Raw genomic sequence first — 24,202 nt, forward strand, 5'->3', positions numbered from 1 at the left:
AGGTTGAGGTAGGGCCTTGTCTAGGGCAAATAGAAAGTTTTTTCTTTTCTGCAAAAGAGGCATATTAATGGTATATTGGTACATAGGGGAAGCTGGAATTTAAAAAAAAAAAAGCGAACTTAAACTTTAAGGAGATTACAACATGTGTGGTAAGCTTTGGACATATTATACAGGATTCAACAGTCACACAAAATAGGACTTGCAGTCCTACAACTGACATTTATACCTTTTTAGTGTAAGACCCCACACACACTATTAGATTTTCTGCAGATTTTTGTCTTCAGATTTACGAAAACCATGTAGTGCAAGGGCCTGCCTGATTGCATACAAATTGAAACTCTTAAAGTTTGACCTCATATTATATGGTTTTGGTAAATCGGAAGACAAAAATCTGCAGAAAATCTAATACAGTAGTGTGTATGGGGTCTAAGACAGACATATTGTTTGATCAGTTCACTAACTGCCAGCAGATACAGCCATATACAATATTTACCTTTTGGAATGTATGAGAGACCTGGGAAAGCTGAGCAATATCCTCTAGGTCCAAGAAAGTCAGGAGGTAGAGTATCAATGACTCGGAAAGGCGCTCCAAGAAATCATACTGACCCCGGCATAGGTTAATGACGTAACTCAAAACCTTCTGCCCAAACACCATGCCAATCTGAGCTGCAGAGAAAGAACCACAGTTACTACATCAATTTATACTCTCAATATAAAAGAAAAAAGAAGCAATCTCAATCTGTTTCATTGGATTATATATAAAATAGGATCAAAGCAAAAATGGCAGTTGTTTTGTGGTATTACCCCATTACACATTATACAAGTGTCGCTACACCTCTGAATACATTTTCAGCAACTATACTGTAAAAACACCAACCTACTCACAAACATTTTTTTTTTAACCTTTCACCTCTGTATTGTCTATTTTTAAAAGATTTCTCCATTATTTGTGATAAATGCAGATTGATTTAATAACTGCGGCTAGACCCAAATGACCACATTTCCTCTTCACTGCCTTTTCACACAAAGCAATGCCCAGCCTGTCTTAGGCCCCATTCACACTTCGTGTAGTCAGAACTCGCATTCCCCCTCCATGATTTTCACACGATTCCTCATGCCATGCATAAGGCAGCCCCCCTTTCACTGCAATGGGCTGCCCTATACACATTTGAAGAAGCAGGAGCTTGAAGAAGCTCCTGCTTCTTTTTGGTTGACAAGTTTCACCTGATTTTTAAAGGCACATTTTGATTACAGCGCAATTCTGTCATGCTTCAATCATGGCAAAATCACACTGTGTTTGGGGTGCCATTTAGAATGAATGGCACCCAAAAACGCGCTGCACATTTTGCAATAATTGCCACTGTGGGTTTTTGGATAAATCCAATATTTTTTCTTAGGTTTTTGAAACAGATTTACATCTGTTTTTCATCTATACACAATCTTAGATATACAAAAAAATATTTAATACCTGACAGAGGATTCTCAGAGCACTATGGGTTAGCTAAAGAAACAGCGCAGCAGTCATTGCTGATGGGTCATCCACTTAAGTATGTAAGCAAGCTTTACAGCAAATGACAGCCTGTAAAATGCAAGAAGAGGCCGCCCGTTGATATAAAATTAGAATGCACATTATTGAATGCAAAATGTGAGATTTGTCTGGCATTTTTTAATGATTTTAATTTAAAAAGAATGTTATATATGAAACCCAGTATACATTTTCCTTTAAAGTCAATGGGACGCAGATGGCAAAACATTTTTTTACATGGGTTATGTCCCTCCCTAAGGTCGAGTTCACATGTTGTGTTGTACGACTGTCATCCTACTTTGCCCTGCGACATGGCTCCTACATCGGTCCTACTTCCATCCGACTTGCATGAACAGGATAAGATTTTGTTTGACTTTGAGATAGTCTGACTTGTCCTTTGACCAATCAAAACAATTCGAGTGTGACATAAATTCCTTTTACTGCTGCTGTAATCACCATGTCAGATGTCACAAGCCAGATGGTTAGGACAAGGACCCGACTTTGATCCGACTTCAGGCCTGGTTCACATCTATGCATTTTTTTGTGCATTTTCAGTTTCGCAGAAACACACTACAGTCCATTTAACATGGTTTCCTATGGATGTAGTTCACATCTGTGCATTTTATGGAAAGGGCCGGGACTTTTTTTCTGGTTTTTGGTTCCATAAACTTCAATGGTTTAAAGATGTGTATTGAAAAAACACAAAATACACCTGCAATATGCAAACTGCAACCTGCACAAGTGTGAATCAGGCCTTACTGATATTCAATGGGCTGAAGTAGGACCATAGTCGGACCAAAAGTCGGACCGACTTGTGTCGGACCAGTTAAGAGGGCTCTCATAGGGAATCATTGATTTACACACATCATGCAACATGTGCTCCCAATGTCAGAGCGTATGTCATACCAGTGTGAACCCGGCCTTAGGCCCCTTTCACACGGGCTGTCCGATCAGGTCTGTCTGTCAGTGTTTCAGGCGGACCTGATCAGACCCTGCATTGTCATCTATCACGCCGCAATCCGATCTGATCCTGTCCGCCAAAAACAGACGGATGGTGGTCCTATTTTCTATTCGTCCGGCGGATTAGATGACATCGGATGGAAATGGACAGGCAGTCCGTTTCCATCTGATTGCCCCATAGAGGAGAGCAGGACACACGGTCCTGTCATCCGCCTGCTCAGCCAAGATCAGCAGAGAGATCCCCCACTGAACAAGCGGATTTCGCATAGCGGAGACGCCCATGTGAAAGGGGCCTAACTCTATCCAAAATTAATAATAAAAAAGTTTTGCCCTTAGTTTTACTTTAATTACAGCTTTTTTACTAGACATGAAAGGGCTCTTGGGATAATGGTATCAAGTGGATGGGGCTTAGTATAGGGAGCAGCACTTAGCCCTAAAGACGCTGAAGGCAAGCTCTACAGAAAAATGTGCACCCAAGATCAGAGGAGGGTTTCTAGATAACATGAGGCACCTGCAATTTTAGATAGTCTTACATTTAAAAAGGCTAAGAAATTCGTTTTAAAGGCAAATTCTAAATCTATCCATCACTTCTATTTCCCCCATTAGTAACAACATAGGCGTGCGCACCGGGTGTGCCAGGTGTGCCTGGGCACACTCTAATAACCCTGCGCTGGGTAGATTTCCCCTGCTGCTTGGCTGCAAAGAAAGGGACTGGGGAATGTCTGTCCTTAGTCCCTTTCTCTGTCTCAAAAGTGAGACATCAAGAGTCTGTTTAGACCCATGATATTTCACCAAAGCCCCCCAATGGGGCTCCTAAAAATATTGTAAAAAAAAAAAAAAATAATAATAAAAAAATAGTGTAAAAAAAACTGTAAAAAAGTAATAATAATAAAAATATATAAAGAATGAACTACTGACACCAATCTCTGCCCTTCTGACACCGTCTACTGCTCTATTGACACCAACCTCTGCCCTACTGCCCTATATATACAGTATATGCACACACGCAGTTGTGAAACTATGAGTAAGAATTGACTTTACGCTCAAACGTCTACCTAAATGTACCATCCCTTCCATAGGCATCAGCACAGGGTGTGCCAGGTGTGCCTGGGCACACCCTAATCACCTAGTGCTGGGCAGATTTCCCCTGCTGCTTGGCTTCAGAGAAAGGGACTGGTGAATCCCTGTCCTTAGTCCCTTTCTCTGTCTCAAAAGTGAGACATCAGGGGTTTGTTTAGACCCATGATATTTCACCAAAGCCCCCCCAATGGGGCTCCTAAAAAAAATTGTAAAAAAGTAATAATAAAAAAATATATAAAAAGAAACTACTAACACCAATCTCTGCCCTTCTGACATTGTCCACTGCTCTACCGACACCAACCTCTGCCATACTGCCCTATATATACAGTACATATACACATGCATGTGTGTTTGAGCTTTGGTGTGCACACCCTAATGCAATAGGCTGCGCACACCTATGAGTAACAATAAGAGATAACCCCTAACAAACCTGTCTCATTGCACTGTGGTTGTCATATTAGATCTCACAGGGCCACCTACAGGCAAAACCTAATATCACAGTATTGCCTCTCATAATGGCATTCTATGTCAGTGTTTCACAGCTACAGTACTCAAATATGCAGGCCATGCTTTCAGGATCTCTTAAATTTTAAGCGGTTTAACATGTATTGCTGGATTAATGATTACCATAGTTGATTAAAGTCTCATCCACTCTTGTGAATAGGGCTGTTTACAATTAGCTGCGGGTGGGAAGCCCCATTGAAAGCAATGGGAGGCTGACAGCTCCTGCCCATGGCCGATCACATGCAATCGCTTGTGTAGCAATAACCTGTGGACGATCAGCCCTGGATGCAGATGGTCATTTGCAGGTAATAGCTGCATGAGTGAATACATGTGATCAGCTGTGAAGAGCTGCAAGAACTGTCAGCTCCCCATTGCTTTCTGCCTGCAGTTAATTATTATTATTATTATTATTATATAGGTTTTTATAGCGCCAACAGTTTGCGCAGTGCTTTACAACATGGGGGCAGACATTACAGTTACATTCCAATTTGGTACAAGAGGAATTAGAGGGCACTGCTCGTTAGAGCTTACAATCTAAAAATTGCAGGGAAACCCTGCTGGGTCTCCCACAGCTAAACAAAAATGACTAAATTTGCAAGTGTGAAGGGACTTACACAATAAGATCCACAAAACAGGATCAGTTGGTTGGGGTACTTGGGCTTTAGGAAATTGCTATATGTTAATGGCCATATGCCCTCAAGATGTATACCTCCTATCCTGTAATCACATACCAAGATAAACCTAAGCATAAAACACATATAAAATACTATAGGAATTGCAAAGTTTTGTTAACATCTTCTACTTTGATAAACAGCCAAAGTAGAATGCACTTTATTTGTCTAATGCCCCGCACACTCGATTAGATTTTCTGACAAAAAATGTTGGATGTGAGCTTGTTAGCTGAAAGTCTAACCGTGTGTATGCTCCATCGAACATTTGTTGTTGGACTTTATATTTTTACTGCAAGTTATGGACATAAACATTTTCTATATACATTTTGAGAAATAAATTAGCTATTTATTTAAAAAGTGCCCCTTAGTACTTCTATCTTCTGCAACAGATGTGTGGTTGAATTATCTTGCAAAATAAGTGCTCACAGTTGGAGCACAACTGAGAAAATAACCATACAGTCACAAGATCAGAAGTGGTTCTCAACCTGGGGGTCGGGACCCCCTCGGGGGTCAAATGATGATTTGCCAGGGGTCACCAAATCCTTGTCTGTTTCTGAAGCCCGCACCGCTTTCCCAGCCTTTTTGTGGCCGCCGAGCAGGGCTGTCCCTGGAGCCCGCAGCCGCCCACTCAGCCTCTTCGCAGCTGCCCATTCAGTTCACGGCATGACTGGGGGGCAGAGACTAGAGGTCAGCTGACTGGTGAGGAATGTGAAGTGGGAGGGGCTAGAGGAGACCCTATCTCCTGATTTCAGCATAGGTGTCACTGCTACGAGACACCACAAAGTCAGAGACACAGTGAGTAAAACTACCTGTGATTATAGTTGCCATTAAAAGTCCCCACTACAGTTCTCAGATCAGCAGATGACCTTGATTAAGAGCATGAGCACCTAAGTTGGCTGATCAGAACTCCCCGCCAACATTGCCATCCCACCCCCCCACCCCCACCCCCACCAAGGAGTAAGAGAAGGAATAAAAATATAGAATACATGGAAGGGAGAGGAAAAGAGGGAGAGGAACAAAGAAAAAGGGAGAGAAAGAATCAGAGAAAGAACAAGAAAGATGGCTAGAAAGAGTAATGGGAGAAAAAAACAAGAAATTAGAATAGAGAGAGATAAAAGGGAAAGAAAGGAGAGCAAAGAGAAAGAGTGGTACATCCTAAAATGTACCATAAGGGGTTTTAATACTGTACGAGTGGAAGGGACTCAGGGAGCGCTAAATGTCCGTGGGTTAGGGACGCAAATTACTTGTCTTGCCTTGGGTGCTGACAACCCATGCTATGAAAATAATTTTACAGTTGGGGGTCTCCACAACTTGAGAAATTTTATCAAGGGGTCACAGCACTAGAGAGTTAGAGAACCACTGAGTTAAAATATAAGTAACTAAAGGCAAAATGATTTTCAGACCCAGGTTCACGCAGGGGCGACCTGTCCGGCGACTTAACCGCCTAACAAGTCGCGCTCCATTCTGTACAATGGGACCGTTCTAATAGGAGCAACTCAAGTCGCTCAGACTTAGAAAAAGGTTCCTGTACTACTTTGGGGCGACTTCAGAGTGGCTTGCATTGACTTCTATACAGAGTCGGGTGACTTTAAAGCCGTCCCTGTGTGAATCGGCACTCAAGATTTTCATTCGTTTCATTTGTGGGTTCTTGTAGCATAGGTGTCAAAAACAAATGTGTGCAATTATTTTTTGAATACCCTACATGATTTTATGAAATTTATATATATATACATACATATATATATATATATATATATATATATATATATATATATATATATATATATATATATATATATATATATATATATATATATATATATATATATATATATACATATATATAAATGTATATATACATTTATTTATATTATATTTAAATAATGGAATGGATTGAAGACATAATTTCAACCTTTTTATAAAAGGAACAAATTGCAGAGTATAACTTACACTTTAGATCATACTAGCTGTGTTAAAATAATAGCTGATCAACCACGGGTTGCAGGAAAGAAATTTGAGCAATTCTCCCATCAACACAGATAATGCTGACAGGGAATCCCTAATGACAAGCTATTGTCTGCACCCAATGGGGGGCGGTTAGGGGGGAAGCCATCCTCGCCGGGAAAAAACAGTGATTATCGTGATAATAGTATTAACTGTAAAAGAATCTGGCAGGCTGGTTGTATCTAAGTTGATCAATCAACTTAGTACATGCAGCCTGCCCGTTAACAGTTCGAATCTCGGCGAACCGCGTATGGCTGGCCTAAGACTTGGCAGCTAATCACCCATGGGAGTGCAGCAGGGACCAGGGAGGTGGGGAGGGTGTTAGCCTAGGTTCACAGCAGGAAATGCAGGCACGGCAGCCCCCCCGGGTCAGGTTGGGTCGGTCGGTGCACTTACCTCAACCACGGGCGGCTTCCCCGGCTCTCCTACATGGGCATCTCCTTCACCTGCTCAGCGGCTTCCATCTCCTACTCGGCGGCCAAGCAGAACATTTCTCCTTTTGGCCAATCGGGAAATGCGTTTCACACCCACGCTTCCTGATTGGCGGAGAGGCGATTCAGTGTTAGAATAGCGAATATTCATTCGCTATTCTAACACACCTGGTTGGGCTCCGAGCGCAATGCTCTGCATCCGGAGCCCACCCTATTTTGAAGCCTATTATTATTATACAGGATTTATATAGCGCCAACAGTTTGCACAGCACTTTACAACATGGGGCAGACAGTACACTTACAATACAAATTAATACAGGAGGGATCAGAGGACCCTGCTCGTTAGAGCTTACAATCTGGAAAGAAGGGCCAAGTGGAAACAAAAGGTAATAACTGTGGGGGATGAGCTGATGGAGAAAATGAAAAAACATTTATTAGGTGTGGGTAGGATGGGCTTCTCTGCAGACGAGGGTTTTCAGGGATCGTCTAAAAGCTAATAGATTAGGAGATAAGTGGACAGATTGGGGTAAGACATTCCATAGGATTGGAGAGGCTTTGGAAAAGTCCTGGAGGTGAGCATGGGAGGAGGTGACGAGGGAGCTAGAGAGCAGGAGGTCTTGAGAGGAATGAAGAGAACTAGTAGGATGGTATTTAGAGACTAGGCTAGTGATGTAGTTGGGGGCTAAATTGTGGATGGCTTTGTAAGTAGTTGTTAGTATTTTGAATTTAATTTGTTGGGTGAGCGGAAGCCAGTGGAGGGATTGACTGAGAGGGGTAGCAGAAACAGAGTGATTAGTAAGGTGGATGAGTCTGGCAGCAGCATTCATGATGGATTGAAGAGGTGATAGACTATGTCGAAGTAAGCCAATGAGAAGGGAGTTGCAATAGTCGAGGCGAGAGATGACCAGCGAGTGAAATAAGAGCTTTGTTGTGTCATTGGTTAGAAAGGGGCGTATTTTGGAGATGTTGCGGGGGTTGAGGCAGCAGGATTTGGACAGTGATTGGACGTGGTGCTTAAAGGAGAGTTCAGAGTCCAGGACTACACCTAGAACCTTGGCATGTGGGATGGGCTTATAGTTGTGCCATCGATTTTGACAGAGTGATCAGGGGAAGGGGCATATGGGGGAGGAAAAATTATAAGTTCGATTTTGGATAGATTGAGTTTGAGGAAGTGGTGTGACATCCAGACTGATATATCTGATAGTAAATTAGTGATATGTGAGGAGACAGAGGGAGTGAGCTGAGGGGTAGAGAAATTTGGGTGTCGTCGGCGTAGAGGTGGTATTGGAAGCCATGGGAGGCTGACCCAAGGAGTAGGTGTAGATTGAAAATAGGAGTGGTCCAAGAACAGAACCTTGGGGGACCCCAACTGAGAAAGGAAGTTGAGAAGTGGAAGTAGAGTTGTAGGATTAGAGCCTCTGGCTCTAATCAGGTGCTTAAAAAAAAACCAAAAAAAAACTGCCGCTGTAATTCATGCGCACGGCATCCTGAAAGGGGCCGGACCCATGAATAGGGGGTGGCTGCGGCGATGGAAAGGAGAGGCGGCACCCGTGTGCCCATAATGGACAGGCCGCCCCTGCTGGAATTTGAAATCCCTGCTTTTCTCCCTCTTCTTACTTTTGTGACGTCAACACAGATCACAGCTATTCTGATCGATTAAAGCAGTCACATAGTCAGAATCACTCTGATCTGTCCTGGAAGCCCTAGAGCAATGGTTCTCAACTCCTGTCCTCAGGACCCAATAACAGGCCAGATTTTAAGTATTACCTTGGGGAGATGCAGACTAGAATACTGCAATCACTGAGCAGCAAATGATTTCACCTGTGATGTATTTCAGTTATCTTGCAAAACTGGCCTGTTAGTGGGTCCCGAGGACAAGAGTTGAGAACCACTGTCATAGAGAAAGAAAGGGGAGAAAAGCAGGGCTTTCAAATCCCAGACTGTTTTCGGTTCTTGTAGCAGCATGGGTGTCAAAGTACGTATCCTTTTTTAAAAATACCCTGAAAGAATTTATGAAATTTATATATAAATAATGGCATGGACTGGAGACATCATTTTGATCTTTTGATAAAAGGAACAAGATTAGAATTAAAAGTAAAATTATTCTGGTCAAACTGGAATCAACATTTCTTACCTTTATTAAAAAAATTAAAAAACTCTTGGGGAATAAGCCCCGGTTCACACAGGGGCGACTTGTCAGGCGACTTAGCCGCCTGACAAGTCGCGTCCCGTTCTGTACTACGGAACCGTTCTAATAGGAGCGACGCAAGTCGCTCCGAACTTAGAAAAAGATTCCTGTAGTATTTTTGGGGCAACTTTAGGCGACCTGCATTGACTTCTATACAGAAGTTGTTTTGCAAGTCGCCACTGAAGTCGTGTGCAGGTTGCCTCAGTGAGTCGACCTGCAAGTCATGCCGCCCCTGTGTGAACCGGCAGTAATATCACCAGAAAATAGCATTTGTATGTCCCCAAAAAACAATAATGTATCTCTTCTGTATTGTAAGTATCAGCAGAATTATTGCCAAAATGAATACGCGCATAGCTACAATGTGTTAGGGGCTCAACTAGTTAACTATTCTTTTATCCAAGTGCAGAAAAGCACACACTGAGCAGGTAGGGTGATCAAGCTGGACGTGTCCAGACTTGTTAAAACTATTTTAGTTACTAATGTTGGTCACATATTTCAAGCGATTTTGATCTTTTATCCGGTGTGTTCGATAATATCAGCAAGTTTTTACATATACACACCTCTGAAATTGTACATACTAATTTTTTCCTGCAGAGTAATGTGCAGGCTTTTGTTGATAGCATTGATGGCTTATAAATATAAGGAGGAATAGAAGGGCAGACATACCTAAATTTTGTGGGGAAAATGCTGCTCCAGGCTCCCTTATGTCCTGCCAATGTATGTAAACACTAAGCCCGGGTTCACACTATAATGGGCTGCGGATCGCACAGGAGCGCTGTGCGTCCCTGTTCCCCGTTTCAGGGAGGAATCAGGGCCGATTCTATGCCTGAATTCGGCCCTGAAACGGAGCCAAAGACGCACAGCGTTTTTGTGCAGTGCGCTCCGCAGCCGCCCCGGAGATATGTGAACCGGCTCCATAGGGAGACGGTCACATTCTCCTACTATGCGAATTAGATGTGGAGAAACGCACATCTAATTCGCATAGATGTGAACCCGGGCTAAGGGCTGGTTCACACCAAAAAAAACGCACTCCAGATCTCTTCTGGATGCGTTTCTGCATGCGTTTTTAGCGCATTCTGGTGCGGTTTTGATGCGTTTCCGGTTGCATTCCAGATGCTTTTTTTCTTCTTTTTTCCTGTTTTTGTTTTTTTCACTGTACTGGGGTCCAGTGCCTTTTTTGATGTGTTCCTGTATGTTTTTTATGCATTTTACCACGTTCTAGTACGGTTCAGTGCAGGAAAAATGCAGCATGTTCTACTTTTTTCTGGAAAGCCCTGGAACTGACCGCATTGGTGTGAACGATACCATTGGAAACCATATAATCTACTTTTCATGTGTTTTGATTCAGAAAAAAAAAACGTACTGGACTGCATGTGGTGCGAACTGCCCTTAGGTTATATAATCCCTGTTGGAGGGGAGAATCTGAACTCCCTTTTCTGCAGAAATCTGATCAATAAATGTCTATGCCTTCATGCATGTGAGCAGCACTGAAAAGAACCTTGAGCAGTATTTTCTCCAGGAAAGTTAATCACTTCAGCCCTCTTAATGGGGTGTCTATTTAGAACAAAGTTTCCAGTACATTTACAGTAATCTGCTGTCAGTTTGGTCACGCTTAGGCCTGGTTCACACTAGTGCAATGCGAGAACCCTGCAAATCCAGTGCCGGTTCCCTCATCACACCTGAATCGCACAGTGGTTCACACTGAGATCTGTGAACCGTTGCGGGTGTCAATGTAAAGTTAACGACACCCCCAGATCGGGTCGCAGATCGCAGTGCAAACTGTAAAATGGTGCAGGAATGGAATCGCCTAAGTGTGAACACCCATGCGATCTGATTCCAGTGAGGACCAAAAAAAGGATTTTGCACCATTTTGTTGCGAATGTGATGCAATTTCAGCCATACCATTTGTATGGCTGAAATCGCATCGCACAGACATTCCATGTGCACAGCAATGCAGTGCGAATCACATGCGATTTCTGGCATCGCACTAGTGTGCGGATAACAGAAAATAATACAAAATTACTGCGCTACCCTCTAACACAAAGCTGCAGTTCTAATTCTTAGGTATAGAATAAAATAGATAAAATATATAAAGGAACCGCGCTAGACATAAATGATAATTAAATAATTGAAAATCATAAAGTGATCAAAATAATAAACTCAAATTGTGGAAAATCAAAAAAATGTATTATGAACCACATAAGTGTATTATATTGTTGTAGCAATTAAAAACATAATAAAATAAGGAAACCAAAAAACACACAGTCCGTGAAAAAGGTGACTTCCGTTATCCACAGTCCTTATTATACTATATACTATACTATACTATATATATATACACTATGGGTGGAATATAGTATAATAAGGACTGTGGATAACGGAAGTCACCTTTTTCACGGACTGTGTGTTTTTTGGTTTCCTTATTTTATTATGTTTTTAATTGCTACAACAATATAATACACTTATGTGGTTCATAATACATTTTTTTGATTTTCCACAATTTGAGTTTATTATTTTGATCACTTTATGATTTTCAATTATTTAATTATCATTTATGTCTAGCGCGGTTCCTTTATATATTTTATCGCACTAGTGTGAACCGGGCCTAAGTCAGTTTAGAACATTTTTAATTGCTTTATCATAAATGTACAAGCAGGAGCCATATTTGCTTGTTTCACATGCACTTTGCACTTTCTGCTTAGTAGTCCATGAAAATGACTCTGCATTAAGGCCTATTAGCTCTTCTGCACCTAAATCTGGCCATACATGGATTGAAATTTGCACCGTTCAGCAGGGACCGGCCGATTTTCGATCCATGTATGAGCAGGCCGATTGTACCTAAGTCGATCCATCAATCTACTTGGGTACAACCAACCTGTTGTATTTTTTACTGGCAATTGCTGCTGAAGACTATAGCCATTAGCAGTAATCATTGTGTTCTGCCAGCCAGGAAGGTTCCCTGCGCCAACCCATCAGCAGAGCACAATGGCACTGTGGGAGGCATTCCCCATCAACACTGACTGGGTCGATAGGGGAATCGAGTGATTTTCTTTCCTCCCACCCCTCAGTCCGATGCTGCATTTATCCCCTGTCACCTCTAAGACTGAGAACTAAGCCTGGGTTTACACTGAATCGCACCACATTCCTGTGCATATCACATTTGAGCCATACATTTTTTATGGGTCAAATTACATCCGAACTAAAATGGTGCAGGACCCTTTTTCAAGGTGTCATTAATCTAACATTGACACCCGCAGGAGATCGCATGGATGCAGTGTGATTGCAATGCAGGAAATGCACAGGATTCGCTACATTTCCTGCATAACATCAGTGTGAACCAGGGCTGAGCGATAAGACGCTGATTGCTCAGTTCTCGGTCTTCAGCGAACAGAGAGCCGGTGACTGTCAGTCACCGGCTCTCTGTTCTGCTCCTCCAGTACTCACTGAAGCACTGGGCAGTGCAGGGGGCGAAGGCAGCTGTCTCGGGCTCCCATCGGTGCACCAAGAGGTTGAGCCAGCTGCCAGTCAGGTATCTGGGTGGATCCCGACATTGAAGTCGGGATCTCTTTAGAGGCTGGACTGAGTGACATCAAATCTGGGTCACAGGAGTGCAGAACTAACTGCACTGCTGTGACCCACAGGAGAAGTAGGGACGAAAGGGCTTTGGACCTACCATTCCTTCAAATGTGTTTTCCTTCTGAATTTTCCAGAAGGCTGGTACTTAATGTTCTTTTCAACGGCATGCGTAGCTAAACTGTAGCAAGCAGGACTGTTTAGGCCTCATGCACACTGCACATTTTTGCCATCTCTCCTAGACGCCTTTCCTCCTGGCAGCGCTGTTTTGGCAGAAAAACCACTGGACGCTTGTAATTGTGTGTAAACATGTTTAGGAGCATAATGCGCTTGAGCGTCAATTTAATTGGTCAATAATAATTTATTCTGGCCACTGAAATTAATTAACACTCAAGCACCTAAACGCGCCTAGCGTTAACGCATGTTTTTTTTTTGCCAAAACACTGCTGCTCTTGGATGCGCTGGAAGTGTTTTTTATACCACAGCAGAAGTCTATGAGGCCGAAACGTGTAGGGTCTACTTGCTATTCCTAGCCATCTTTTACTGCACTTTTTTTAGTTCAATTGAACCAAACTTTTACTGTCTAGATTGCTTTTTTGGATGTTGGAAGACACATTTATTTTAATAAATCCCTTATCCTTGTTGGATTTACACCATGTGGAGGCTCTCTTTTTTTATTTTATATCCTGGGAACTGTTTTTGATTGAGCGGAATGTGGATGATGATTTTAGCCTGCTACACTTCGGAGTAGGACAGCAAACCAAGATAGCTGGACGTCTATGCTCAGCTCATCTCCTTTTTTGCTGAGTAAGGCTCCCCTTCTGGCAAGAACACTGCACCGATTGGGATCGGACCTACTCTCACCGCTTGGCGGTACAAGCGTATTTGACTCACTGCTCATGGCTTGTGAGTCCACCACCTTTGGTAAGAGTACCCCATCTTTCCTTATCTCCTGAAGTTATTGATGTAAAGGTTTCATTCTGAATGTCAGCTCACCCCCAGAGTTCCCTGAGAAGCATAAAAGATTGGGAATACCAACAGCACAATAGTTTCGCTGTTATGAACTTTTACTTTGTACATTAACATGGACTTTAGATGCTAAATGTTATGTCCACATGATATCACTGCACCTGTGTTTATGACATATTTTATCTTGACACATCGGGTATGTGTTGTTCACACTAGGACCCATCCACCCATGTCTGTACACTTTGGTGTTTGGTGATTTTCAGGATTACCTATTGACACTGAGCTGGCCTTTAGTTTACTTTTTTTTTTCCTTTTTCCTTTTTATTTGTTTTCCATTGAATATGTGAGACTCACTGCGATTTACAGATATATTCTTGTCCCAAGTATTATCCCTATTGATTTTTACACATTTCACCAGGGAATATTTGCTTTACACGCCACAGCGATTTCTGCGACTGTAATTTTCCATACAGTTGCATAAGTGTTTATCAATATATGTTCCATCATATATATTTTGGTTTCAAGTGCCACCATAATGTTTTAGGCACTTTGTACACATAGATTTATATTTTTAGTGTACTTATTTTCATTAGCGCTACACATTTTGTTTATATTACCACTTCACAATTAGTCTGATTGTTGTGTTGGCTGCTCACGGTTTTCAGAGTAGGCGCAACAGTATTATTATATATTTACTAGTGTTTTTTTTTTCTGCCTCTAAATGCCCCTGCCTCTAAACTCATCCAAACACCTATGTGTGCATGGACATGTAGGCTAACATGCAGGAGCATATTAGAGACAGAAAAAAACCCCACCAGACTCTACTGAGAGCAGTGTCAGAAATATTCAGTGTGCATGAGGCCTAAAAAACACATTGCATGAAAACAATGATCTAGAACTCTAAAAAGTCTTTAAGTGCATACTGTATAGGAACCAGCCCTGACCTAGTATAGAACCCAGTGGTGGCTGGTGCTCAATTCTCTTGGGGGGGGCGGCCCGAGGCCCCCCAACCAGCCACCAAACCAACCACATAATCCACCCCTCTGCGCTCAATCAACCGCCGCCCCCCATCGCTCGCCAGGCCCCGCGTACTCACCCCAGCCAGGTTGCGGCTTTGGTGGCACCCCCCGCGTCTCCTCCCGAGTCCCGGCGGTCGCTTCTCCTCCCAGCCAATCAGGAGTTAGGACTCCGGGCCAATTGGGTCTTAGGACTCCCGGCCAATCAGGTCTCAGGACTTCCTGATTGGCCAGGAGAAACAGGAAGACATTAGTGAATATTAATTAGCTAATGTCACACAACTGGGTGAGCTCCGGGTGCAGTGCTCACTGCCCCCGAGCTCACCCTCTTTAAGCCATATAGAGCCTCCAGTTCTAATAATGTGCTTCTAAAAAAAAAAAAACCCATTGGAATCCATGCGTCCGGCGCCCTGCATGTAGATTAGGGGCCAAGCGCATGGATTATGGGGGCGGCGCCCTGCCTGCTTGAGCGGCTGCCACTGATGGAACCTGAATATTCAGCAATGCATTATTAAAATTGTTCAGGCTTATCTATGAAAGAGTTATATTTTCTCCATTATTTAGCATTACGTATCTTGTTTTTGGCTCTGCAGCTTCAGAGTCAGGGTTCAGAGGTCTACCCTATCAACTAGCTGCCCTCACAATAGTTTCATCACTCCTAAAGCAGGCCATAGACTGTGTAAATTTCTTTCCTGCAACCACAGATTGCAGGAAAGAAATTTGCGCAATTCTCGCATCAACACAAACCGTGCTGACAGGGGAATCCCTTCTACCGAGACAGTGATTTTGGCTAGCGGCTACAGCAGCCGCTAGCGGTAATCGCAAGTAAAATCCAGCAGGCTGGTTGTATCCAAGTTGACTGAATAATCAACTTGGTACATACATACATACGGCCTGGCCATACAGTGAGGGAAAAAAGTATTTGATCCCCTACTGATTTTGTACGTTTGCTCACTGAAAAAGAAATGATCAGTCTATAATTTTAATGGTGGGTTTATTTTAACAGTGAGAGACAGAATAAGAACAAAAATATCCAGAAAAAAGCATTTAAAAAAGTTCTAAATTGATTTGCATTTTAATGAGTGAAATATGTATTTGATCCCCTATCAATCAGCAAGATTTCTGTTTCCCAGGTGTCCCAGGAGTCTTCTATACAGGTAACAAGCTGAGATTAGGAGCACTCCTTATCTCAGCTTGTTACCTGTATAAAACACACCTGTCCACAGAGGCAATCAATCAATTAGATTCCAATCTCTCCACCATGGCCAAGACCAAAGAGCCGTCCATGGATGTCAGGGACAAGATTGTAGACCTACACAAGGCTGGAATTGGCTACAAGAGCATCGCCAAGCAGCTTGGTGAGAGGGTGACAACAGCTGGTGTGATTATTCGCAAATGGAAGAAACACAAAATAACTGTAAATTTCACTCGGTCTGGGGCTCCATGCAAGATCTCACCTCATGGAGTTTCAATGATTATGAGAACGGTGGAGAATCAGCCCAGAACCACATGGGAGAATCTTGTCAATGATCTCAAGGCAGCTGGGACCATAGTCACCAAGAAAAAAATTGTAACACACTACACCGTGAAGGACTGAAATCCTGCAATGCCAGCAAGGCCTCCCTGCTCAGGAAAGCACATGTACAGGCCCGTCTGAAGTTTGCTAATGAACATCTGAATGATTCAAAGGAGAACTGGGTGAAAGTGTTGTGGTCAGATGAGACCAAAATCAAGCTCTTTGGCATCAACTCAACTCGCTGTGTTTGGAGGAGGAGGAATGCTGCCTATGACCCCAAGAACACCATCCCCACCATCAAACATGGAGGTGGAAACATTATACTTTGGGGCTGCTTTTCTGCTAAGGGGACAGGACAACTTCACCACATCAAAGGGAGGATGGACGGGGCCATGTACCATCAAAGTTTGTGTTAGAACCTCCTTCCCTCAGCCAGGGCATTGAAAATGGGTCGTGGATGGGTATTCCAGTATGACAATGACCCAAAACACACGGCCAAGGCAACAAAGGAGTGGCTCAAGAAGAAGCACATAAAGGTCCTGGAGTGGCCTAGCATGTCTCCAGACCTTAATCCCATAAAAAATATGCAGAGGGAGCTGAATGTTCAAGCCTTGAAACCTGAATGACTTGGAGAGGTCTGTAAAGAGGAGTGGGAAAAAATCCCTCCTGAGATGTGTGCAAACCTGGTGGCCAACTATAAGAAACATTTGACCTCTGTGATTGCCAGCAAGGGTTTTGCCACCAAGTACTAAGTCATGTGTTGCGGAGGTGTCAAATACTTATTTTACTCATTAAGATGCAAATCAATTTATTACTTTTTTGAATTGTGTTTTTCCTGATATTTTTGTTGTTTTTCTGTCTTTCACTGTTAAAATAAACCTACCATTAAAACTATAGACTAATCATTTGTTTGTCAGTTGGCAAACGTACAAAATCAGCAGGGGTTCAAATACTTTTTTCCCTCACTGTACATGGTTCGAATCTTAGCAGGTTCCCGCTGAACTGGCTGAGATTCGAACCGTCTATGGCCAGCCTAAGAATGGACAGCAATGTCAAAACTGACTTTATTTAGGTCAGGTAGTTAACATACAGCCTGTTGTTGAATGGCTGTGCGCTGCTGTACTCTTGTATTGTATATGGCGCTACTATCTTTTTTTTTGCATATGCCTGTATACTGTAGTCGTGTTTATGATTGCACTGCCATATACATGAGTACAGCAGCACAAAGCCATTTATGTCAATGACAATCAGTGTGCTGCACTGGTCAGGAGATATAGAATGGCAATTGCGCTGAACGGGCTCAGCCAGATCATGCAAGTCCTAAATTGTAGAAAAGTATCTTTTTATTGGTAAAATAATTCCAAAAAGTTCACCCAGGAACAGCCAAAGCCAAGTAAGCCCGGTTCACACTGGTGCGATGCCACACATCGCATGTGATTCGCAGCGCACTGCTGTTCACATCACATGCGATTTCTGTGCTGTGCAATATCAGCCATACAGATAGTATGGCTGATATTGCACCGCATTCGGTCCAAACACGCACAGGACCCTTTTTTTTGTTCAGACCAGAATTGGATCGCATGGCTGTTCACACATATGCGATCTAATTCATGTCCAGACTGTCAGTTCGCAGTGCGATATGCAAGCTGAACTGGGGGTGTCGTTAACAATGTATTGACACTCCCCAGAAGTTCGCATATGGCAGTGTGAACTGCCATGCGAGTCGGTGCGATGCGGGAACCCGCAGTAGATTCGCAGGGTTCTCGCATCACACCAGTGTGAACCGGGCCTAAAGCTGTCCATCCTCTTGCATCATCTATTCCAACCTACAAAAGATATCAACAGTTGCAGTCTCAAAGTGTGATATCGATCAGTTGCTATGGAACAATAGAGATAGTCTTTGAGTCCTTTTGATAAATTAAGTACACAAATATTTAGCAACAAGTTTATACACCTGAGCTTTTCTAAGTTTTTTTTGGTGTTACGGATTCCTGCACAGGAGGGGTTTGCATAAATTCCTGTTGTAATCTGTACCTGTTTGAAGGCTTTTAAATAAAGAGTCAAAACTTTTTTACACTATTTGGAGCCCGTTCTCTGTTCTTTTTTGATTGTCACAAGGTCTATCCTGGGATGTACGGAATGCAGTAAGGAGACAACGATTGGAGCTGGTTCGTGGATAATTTGGTCACGGAGACCGCTTAAGCCCTTTTTAAACCTCTCTTGTCGTATGACATTGAGGGTCAAATACATTCGGTGAGTAGGGATCTTCACTTTACTTCCATTAGTTATTTGTTTTGGGAGCACATTCAGCTACAAATCACCAATTGTGGGATTTACACGGCGAGAATGTACTTTTTTTGGAAAAGAAGTTTCTTAATAATCACTGTCAATGTACTTATGAAACACTGAATTTATATGTTGATTTTTGTATATTGTGTTTGCTTAATTATTTATTTATAGGAGTCTGATATCACTTGTTACCAGCAAGCGCTATTTGCTCACGGGAATCTAGATTTTTTTTGTGACTCCAGTGCGGGAAAAAAAAGGTTCCTGCGCCTTTTTCATGCAAATCCAATGCAAGTTCAGCCAACAACTGTATGGCTGAATTTGCATTGCACAGACATCGCATGTGATCTGCACAGCAATGCGGTGCGAATCACATGCAATGTTTGTGTTCGCAATAGTGTAAACCCAGGCTCACTCACTGTACTGTATCTATGGAGCAGCAGCATTATCATCCTTGGACAGGCACTAGAACTACAGAACACCCTCTCTCTCTTTCCTTATCTTCATAGGACAGAGGTGTTCAGTCGTTTTCAGAGGTGAACTGGGCAAGGCCGATAGCACTGCTTGAGAGAACAATGTAGAACGCACAGAAACATTCAAACCTAGTGAATTTTTGGCAGGATCAACAAGTATATTTTCGCACTTACCAAACATACTGTATATGACAAATGCTTTCCATGGTTTATTATTATTATTATTTAACAGATAAAAAAGAAAAAATAATATATTTTAATTTTTAGGGATTACAAACACTTTAAACTAGTATGCTCAGAGCATATAAATATTGAACTGTGATACAAGCTTAAAGTGGAGTTCCACCCAAAAGTGGAAGTTCCGCTTTAAGCACTCCTCAAACCCTTCTATGCTACATTTGGCACGTATTATTTTTTTTGGTGGTGGTGGTGGGGGGGTGGAGCAGGTACCCAGTTTTGACCGGCACCCCACTTCCACTTCCGCTTGGGCCGCCTAGGCGACTCGAGTGGAAGTTCCCCTCTCCCCCTCCCTTCCTGCAATCTTCTGGGACACGCCCGACCACTGAGGAGGTGCAGCGCAACTCCCGCATGCGCAGTACGCACCCAGCTGTGAAGCCGCAAGCTGTCACAGCTGGGTGCCCACACTTGTAATGCCCGCCCTGGGGAACGGCGAGGAAGAGAACCGAGCGTTCGGGCGGCTGCATCGGTGGATCGTGGGACATGGGAGTGTGTGTTTATTAACCGCTTGCCGACCGGCTCACGCCGATATACGTCAGCAGAAGGGCAAGTACAGGCACATTAACGTACCTGTACCTTGCCCTTTAAGAAGCTTTGCAGGCGCTCGCGTGCCCGCCGTGAGTGTGATCGCGGCTCGATTGAGTCCGCAGGGATACCCGTGATCGTCTCACGGAGAGGAAGAACTGGAAAATGCTGATGTAAACAAGCATTTCCCGTTCTGTCTAGTGATAGGACACTGATCACAGCTCCTTGTAATCGGGAGCAGTGATCAATGTTGTGTCACACATACACACAGTTAGAATCACTCCCTAGGACATACTTAACCCCTTCACTGCCCCCTAGTGGTTAACCCCTTCACTGCCAGTCACATTTACACAGTAATCAATGCATTTTTAATTGCACTGATCGCTGTATAAATGTGAATGGTCCCAAAATTGCATCAAAAGTGTCCAATCTGTGCTCCATAATGTCGCAGTCACGATAAAAAACGCTGAACGCCATTACTAGTAAAAAAAAAAAAAATTATTAATAAAAATGCCATAACACTATCCCCTATTTTGTAGACGCTATAACTTTTGCGCAAACCAATCAATAAACGCTTATTGCGTTCTTTTTTTTTTTTTTTTTTTTTAAAATACGTAGAAGAATACGTATCGGCCTAAACTGAGGGAAAAAAAATGTTTTTTTATATATTTTTTGGGGATATTAATTATAGCAAAAAGTAAAAAATAATGTGTTTTTATTTTAAAATTGTTGCTATTTTTTTGGTTATAGCGCAAAAAATAAAAACCGCAGAGGTGATCAAATACCACCAAAAGAAAGCTCTATTTGTGGGGAAAATAGGATGTCAATTTTGTTTGGGAGCCACGTCGCAAGACCGCGCAATTGTCAGTTAAAGCAGCGCAGTGCCGAATCGCAAAAAGTGCTCTGGTCTTTGGGCAGCCAAATGGTCCGGGGCTTAGGTGGTTAAAAGTCAGCAGCTACACTTTTTGTAGCTGCTTTTTAATAAACACGAAAACGGCTGGAACTCCGCTTTAGAAGAGTTTTTTTTCAAAAATCATACTTACCTTGGTCCAATGCTGCATCTGTCCCCTGCCGGCTCTGACTGCTCAGTTCTCAGTGCTCCATGAACAATGGCTGGAGGCTGTCAGTCACCATCTCTCTGCTCTGCAACCCCCAATCGCACCCCCCCCCCCCCCGTGCTGGGCTGTAGAGGGGACGGGAGAGGTTGGCTCAGGCTCTCAGCGGCTCAGACATCTGGGTGAAACTTGACCATATGGTGGTGATCTTTCCCCAGGTTTGACTAGCTCTGTGAGGTCAGCCGACAACGGGCTTCAGCCCGCTGTCTGCTGAAAACAGGTCACACAGGAATGCAGAATGGACTGCACTCCTGTGATCCACAGAAGTAAGCCAACAGGTGGAGTATCAGGTGAATTCTACCTGTGTGCTACTGCCTGGGGAGGTCAGAAGCACTGGGCAGATTGAAGTTCTGCCAATCCTTTCTGTACATTGGGCTGACTTTCACTTTCCAGTAAGATTCAAATGCTCAAATTCCAGGGTACAAAATTAAATCCTAAACTATTTTAATAGGATTTAAACCAGGTAACGTGCAGTAACAATTAAGTTGATCCTGAATTATGTCTGATAAAGGTGAAACTCTGAAACACAGAACTATATTTATACAGCCAGGGTGAGGAGCGGCGCTATAATTTGTTCAACAGAGGAAGGGAGGTATTTTGGCAATGTTCCTTGGAAAACAGTAGCATTCAAAGTTACAGTAGATTGGAGCACAGAGTTGTGTATGTCAGACAGACAGAGAGCTTTTGATACAGTGTTTGGGTTTGCTGTTAACAAATCAGAGTGAGGTGGAGCCAGATAGGGGAAGAATGATGGGGAGTGAAGTCTAACATAAGGAAGTCATTGCTGCCATTGCCACGCAGGACTAAATTGAAGCGAAAAAAACCCCACAAGACATGAACAATGAAAAATGTTTAGGACAATTCTCTAGTCTAATTTTCTTGTAGCCACTTGGAAGCTTTAAATGAAGGAGTTTCCCTGCTCTTCACTTGTGTTTCTTAGCAACCTTCTGCAAGTGCTGCTCTAGAAGAAGGTAAAGCATGAGTCTTTTGGACTTGTTCAATATTGCAGTGCAAAGAATAGTCATGTGCTGTGCTCCATTGCTACCCATCAAAAGATTTTCAAAGGTCTAGAGTAGGGGTTCCAGTCAGAAAATGTTTTTTTCCAGTGGAGGTCCGAGTGTCATATTGATGCCTTGACTCCACATAATATCCTCCATATTGCAGCCTCCCGTGCACATCAGACTGACCCATCGCAGACTGACCCATCGCAGACTGACCCATCGCAAAGACTGACCCATCGCAGACTGACCCATCGCAGACTGACCCATCGCAGACTGACCCATCGCAGACTGACCCATCGCAGACTGACCCATCGCAAACTGACCCATCGCAAAGACTGACCCATCGCAGACTGACCCATCGCAGACTGACCCATCGCAGACTGACCCATCATGACCCATCGCAGACTGACCCATCGCAAACTGACCTATTACAGACTGACCCATCGCAAACTGACCCGTCACAGACTGACCCATCACAGATTGACCCGTGGCAGATTGACCCGTGGCAGACTGACCCTTGGCAGACTGACCCATCGCAGACTGACCCATCATGACCCATCACAGACTGACCCATCGCAGACTGACCCATCGCAGACTGACCCATCGCAGACTGACCCATCGCAGACTGATCCATCGCAGACTGACCCATCGCAGACTGACCCATCATGATCCATCACAGACTGACCCATCGCAGACTGACCCATCATGACCCGTCGCAGACTGACCCATCACAGACTGATCCATCACAGATTGACCCATGGCAGACTGACCCATCGCAGACTGACCCATCGCAGACTGACCCATCGCAGACTGACCCATCGCAGACTGACCCATCGCAGACTGACCCGTCGCAAACTGACCCGTCGCAGACTGACCCATCGCAGATTGACCCGTCCCAAACTGACCCGTCGCAGACTGACCCATCACAGACTGACCCATCACAGACTGACCCATCACAGACTGACCCATCACAGACCCTTTGATAGAAGACTCCTGTCCTTTTCATAACAGCACAGCACCCCCCCCTCCCCACAGAGCCCTACCTTATTCACACAAGATGGAAAGCATGGCAGCCCTGGATAACGGGAGGGACTTTTCATGAAAAAGGTGGGTGATTGATTGCTGGGACCGCCCCGCTGCGTAGCAACCAATCTCCCGCTTCTTACTTAAAAAGTCACACCCTTTGTCCAGAGCGGAAGTGATTCACGTCTTGTGTGAATAAGACAGGCAGTGTGGGGATCTTATCGAAGGGACAGACCCGTGCGTGCCTGCCAAGCTGTGAAGATAGCAGTGGCAGGCAGGTGAGCCGGCGGCGGGAAGATTGGCAAGGCTGCTGTCTGTGTAGGATGGTTACTGCGCCAGAACCGGACCGCGGTCTGCCATTTAGCGATGCCTGGTCTAGGGGTATGTACTTAATACATGGGGATCTGATGATCCAAATGTGAGCAATCTGGACCTTTTTAGATCCTACCTTTACCTGATCTACATATCCATGACTCCATTTGTCTCTCAATGAGCTAGCACCAGGCACCCAGGGTACATTTTATTTATTTATTTCAGGTACTTATATAGCACCGTCAATTTACGCAGCGCTTTACTATAACATCAGTCCCTACCCTCAAAGAGCTTACAATCTAAGGTCCCTAACTCACATTCATACATACATACACATACTAGGGCCAATTAAGGAAGGATCTAATTAACCTACCAGAGTGTGGGAGGAACCCCACGCAAGCACAGGGAGAACATGCAAACTCCAGGCATATAGTGTCGTGGTTGGGATTCGAACCAGTGACCCTACTGCTGCTAGGCAAAAGTGCTATCCACTACACCATTGTGCCACCCCATATATTTTGCAAGTGTCACTGCAGCGCTGAAATGAATAAATAAATAAATAAATAAATAAAGTCAGGCTCTGATGTGCAGTGTGGCATGACACAACCAAGGGGAGGACTTCTACTCACAGAGCATTGCACCAATCTGAAGTTTGGGTAGGGGGTATACCACTGTATTGGGGGGGGGGGGGGAGGGGATTTAGAAACCTGTACCGAAGGAATTTGGAGAGAAGGAAAGGATTGGCAATGGGGGGAATTTGGTGGTTATATGTTCTGTATTGGTGGGATTTGGG

General features: G+C 43.6%; 1 protein-coding gene across 1 annotated transcript in view; it reads right to left on the reverse strand.

Annotated features, from left to right (window-relative positions):
* The window catches only part of FBXO36 (F-box protein 36), a 92,380-nt gene that overhangs the window by 30,907 nt on the left and 37,271 nt on the right, over positions 1–24,202 (reverse strand). Inside the window, exon 3 of the mRNA XM_073625660.1 lies at positions 494–666. Within this exon, the coding sequence (XP_073481761.1) occupies positions 494–666 (173 nt within the window). The remainder of the gene's footprint in view (positions 1–493; positions 667–24,202) is intronic.

Source organism: Aquarana catesbeiana, linkage group LG04 (genome assembly GCF_042186555.1).
Source record: "Aquarana catesbeiana isolate 2022-GZ linkage group LG04, ASM4218655v1, whole genome shotgun sequence".
NCBI classification, from domain to species: domain Eukaryota; kingdom Metazoa; phylum Chordata; class Amphibia; order Anura; family Ranidae; genus Aquarana; species Aquarana catesbeiana.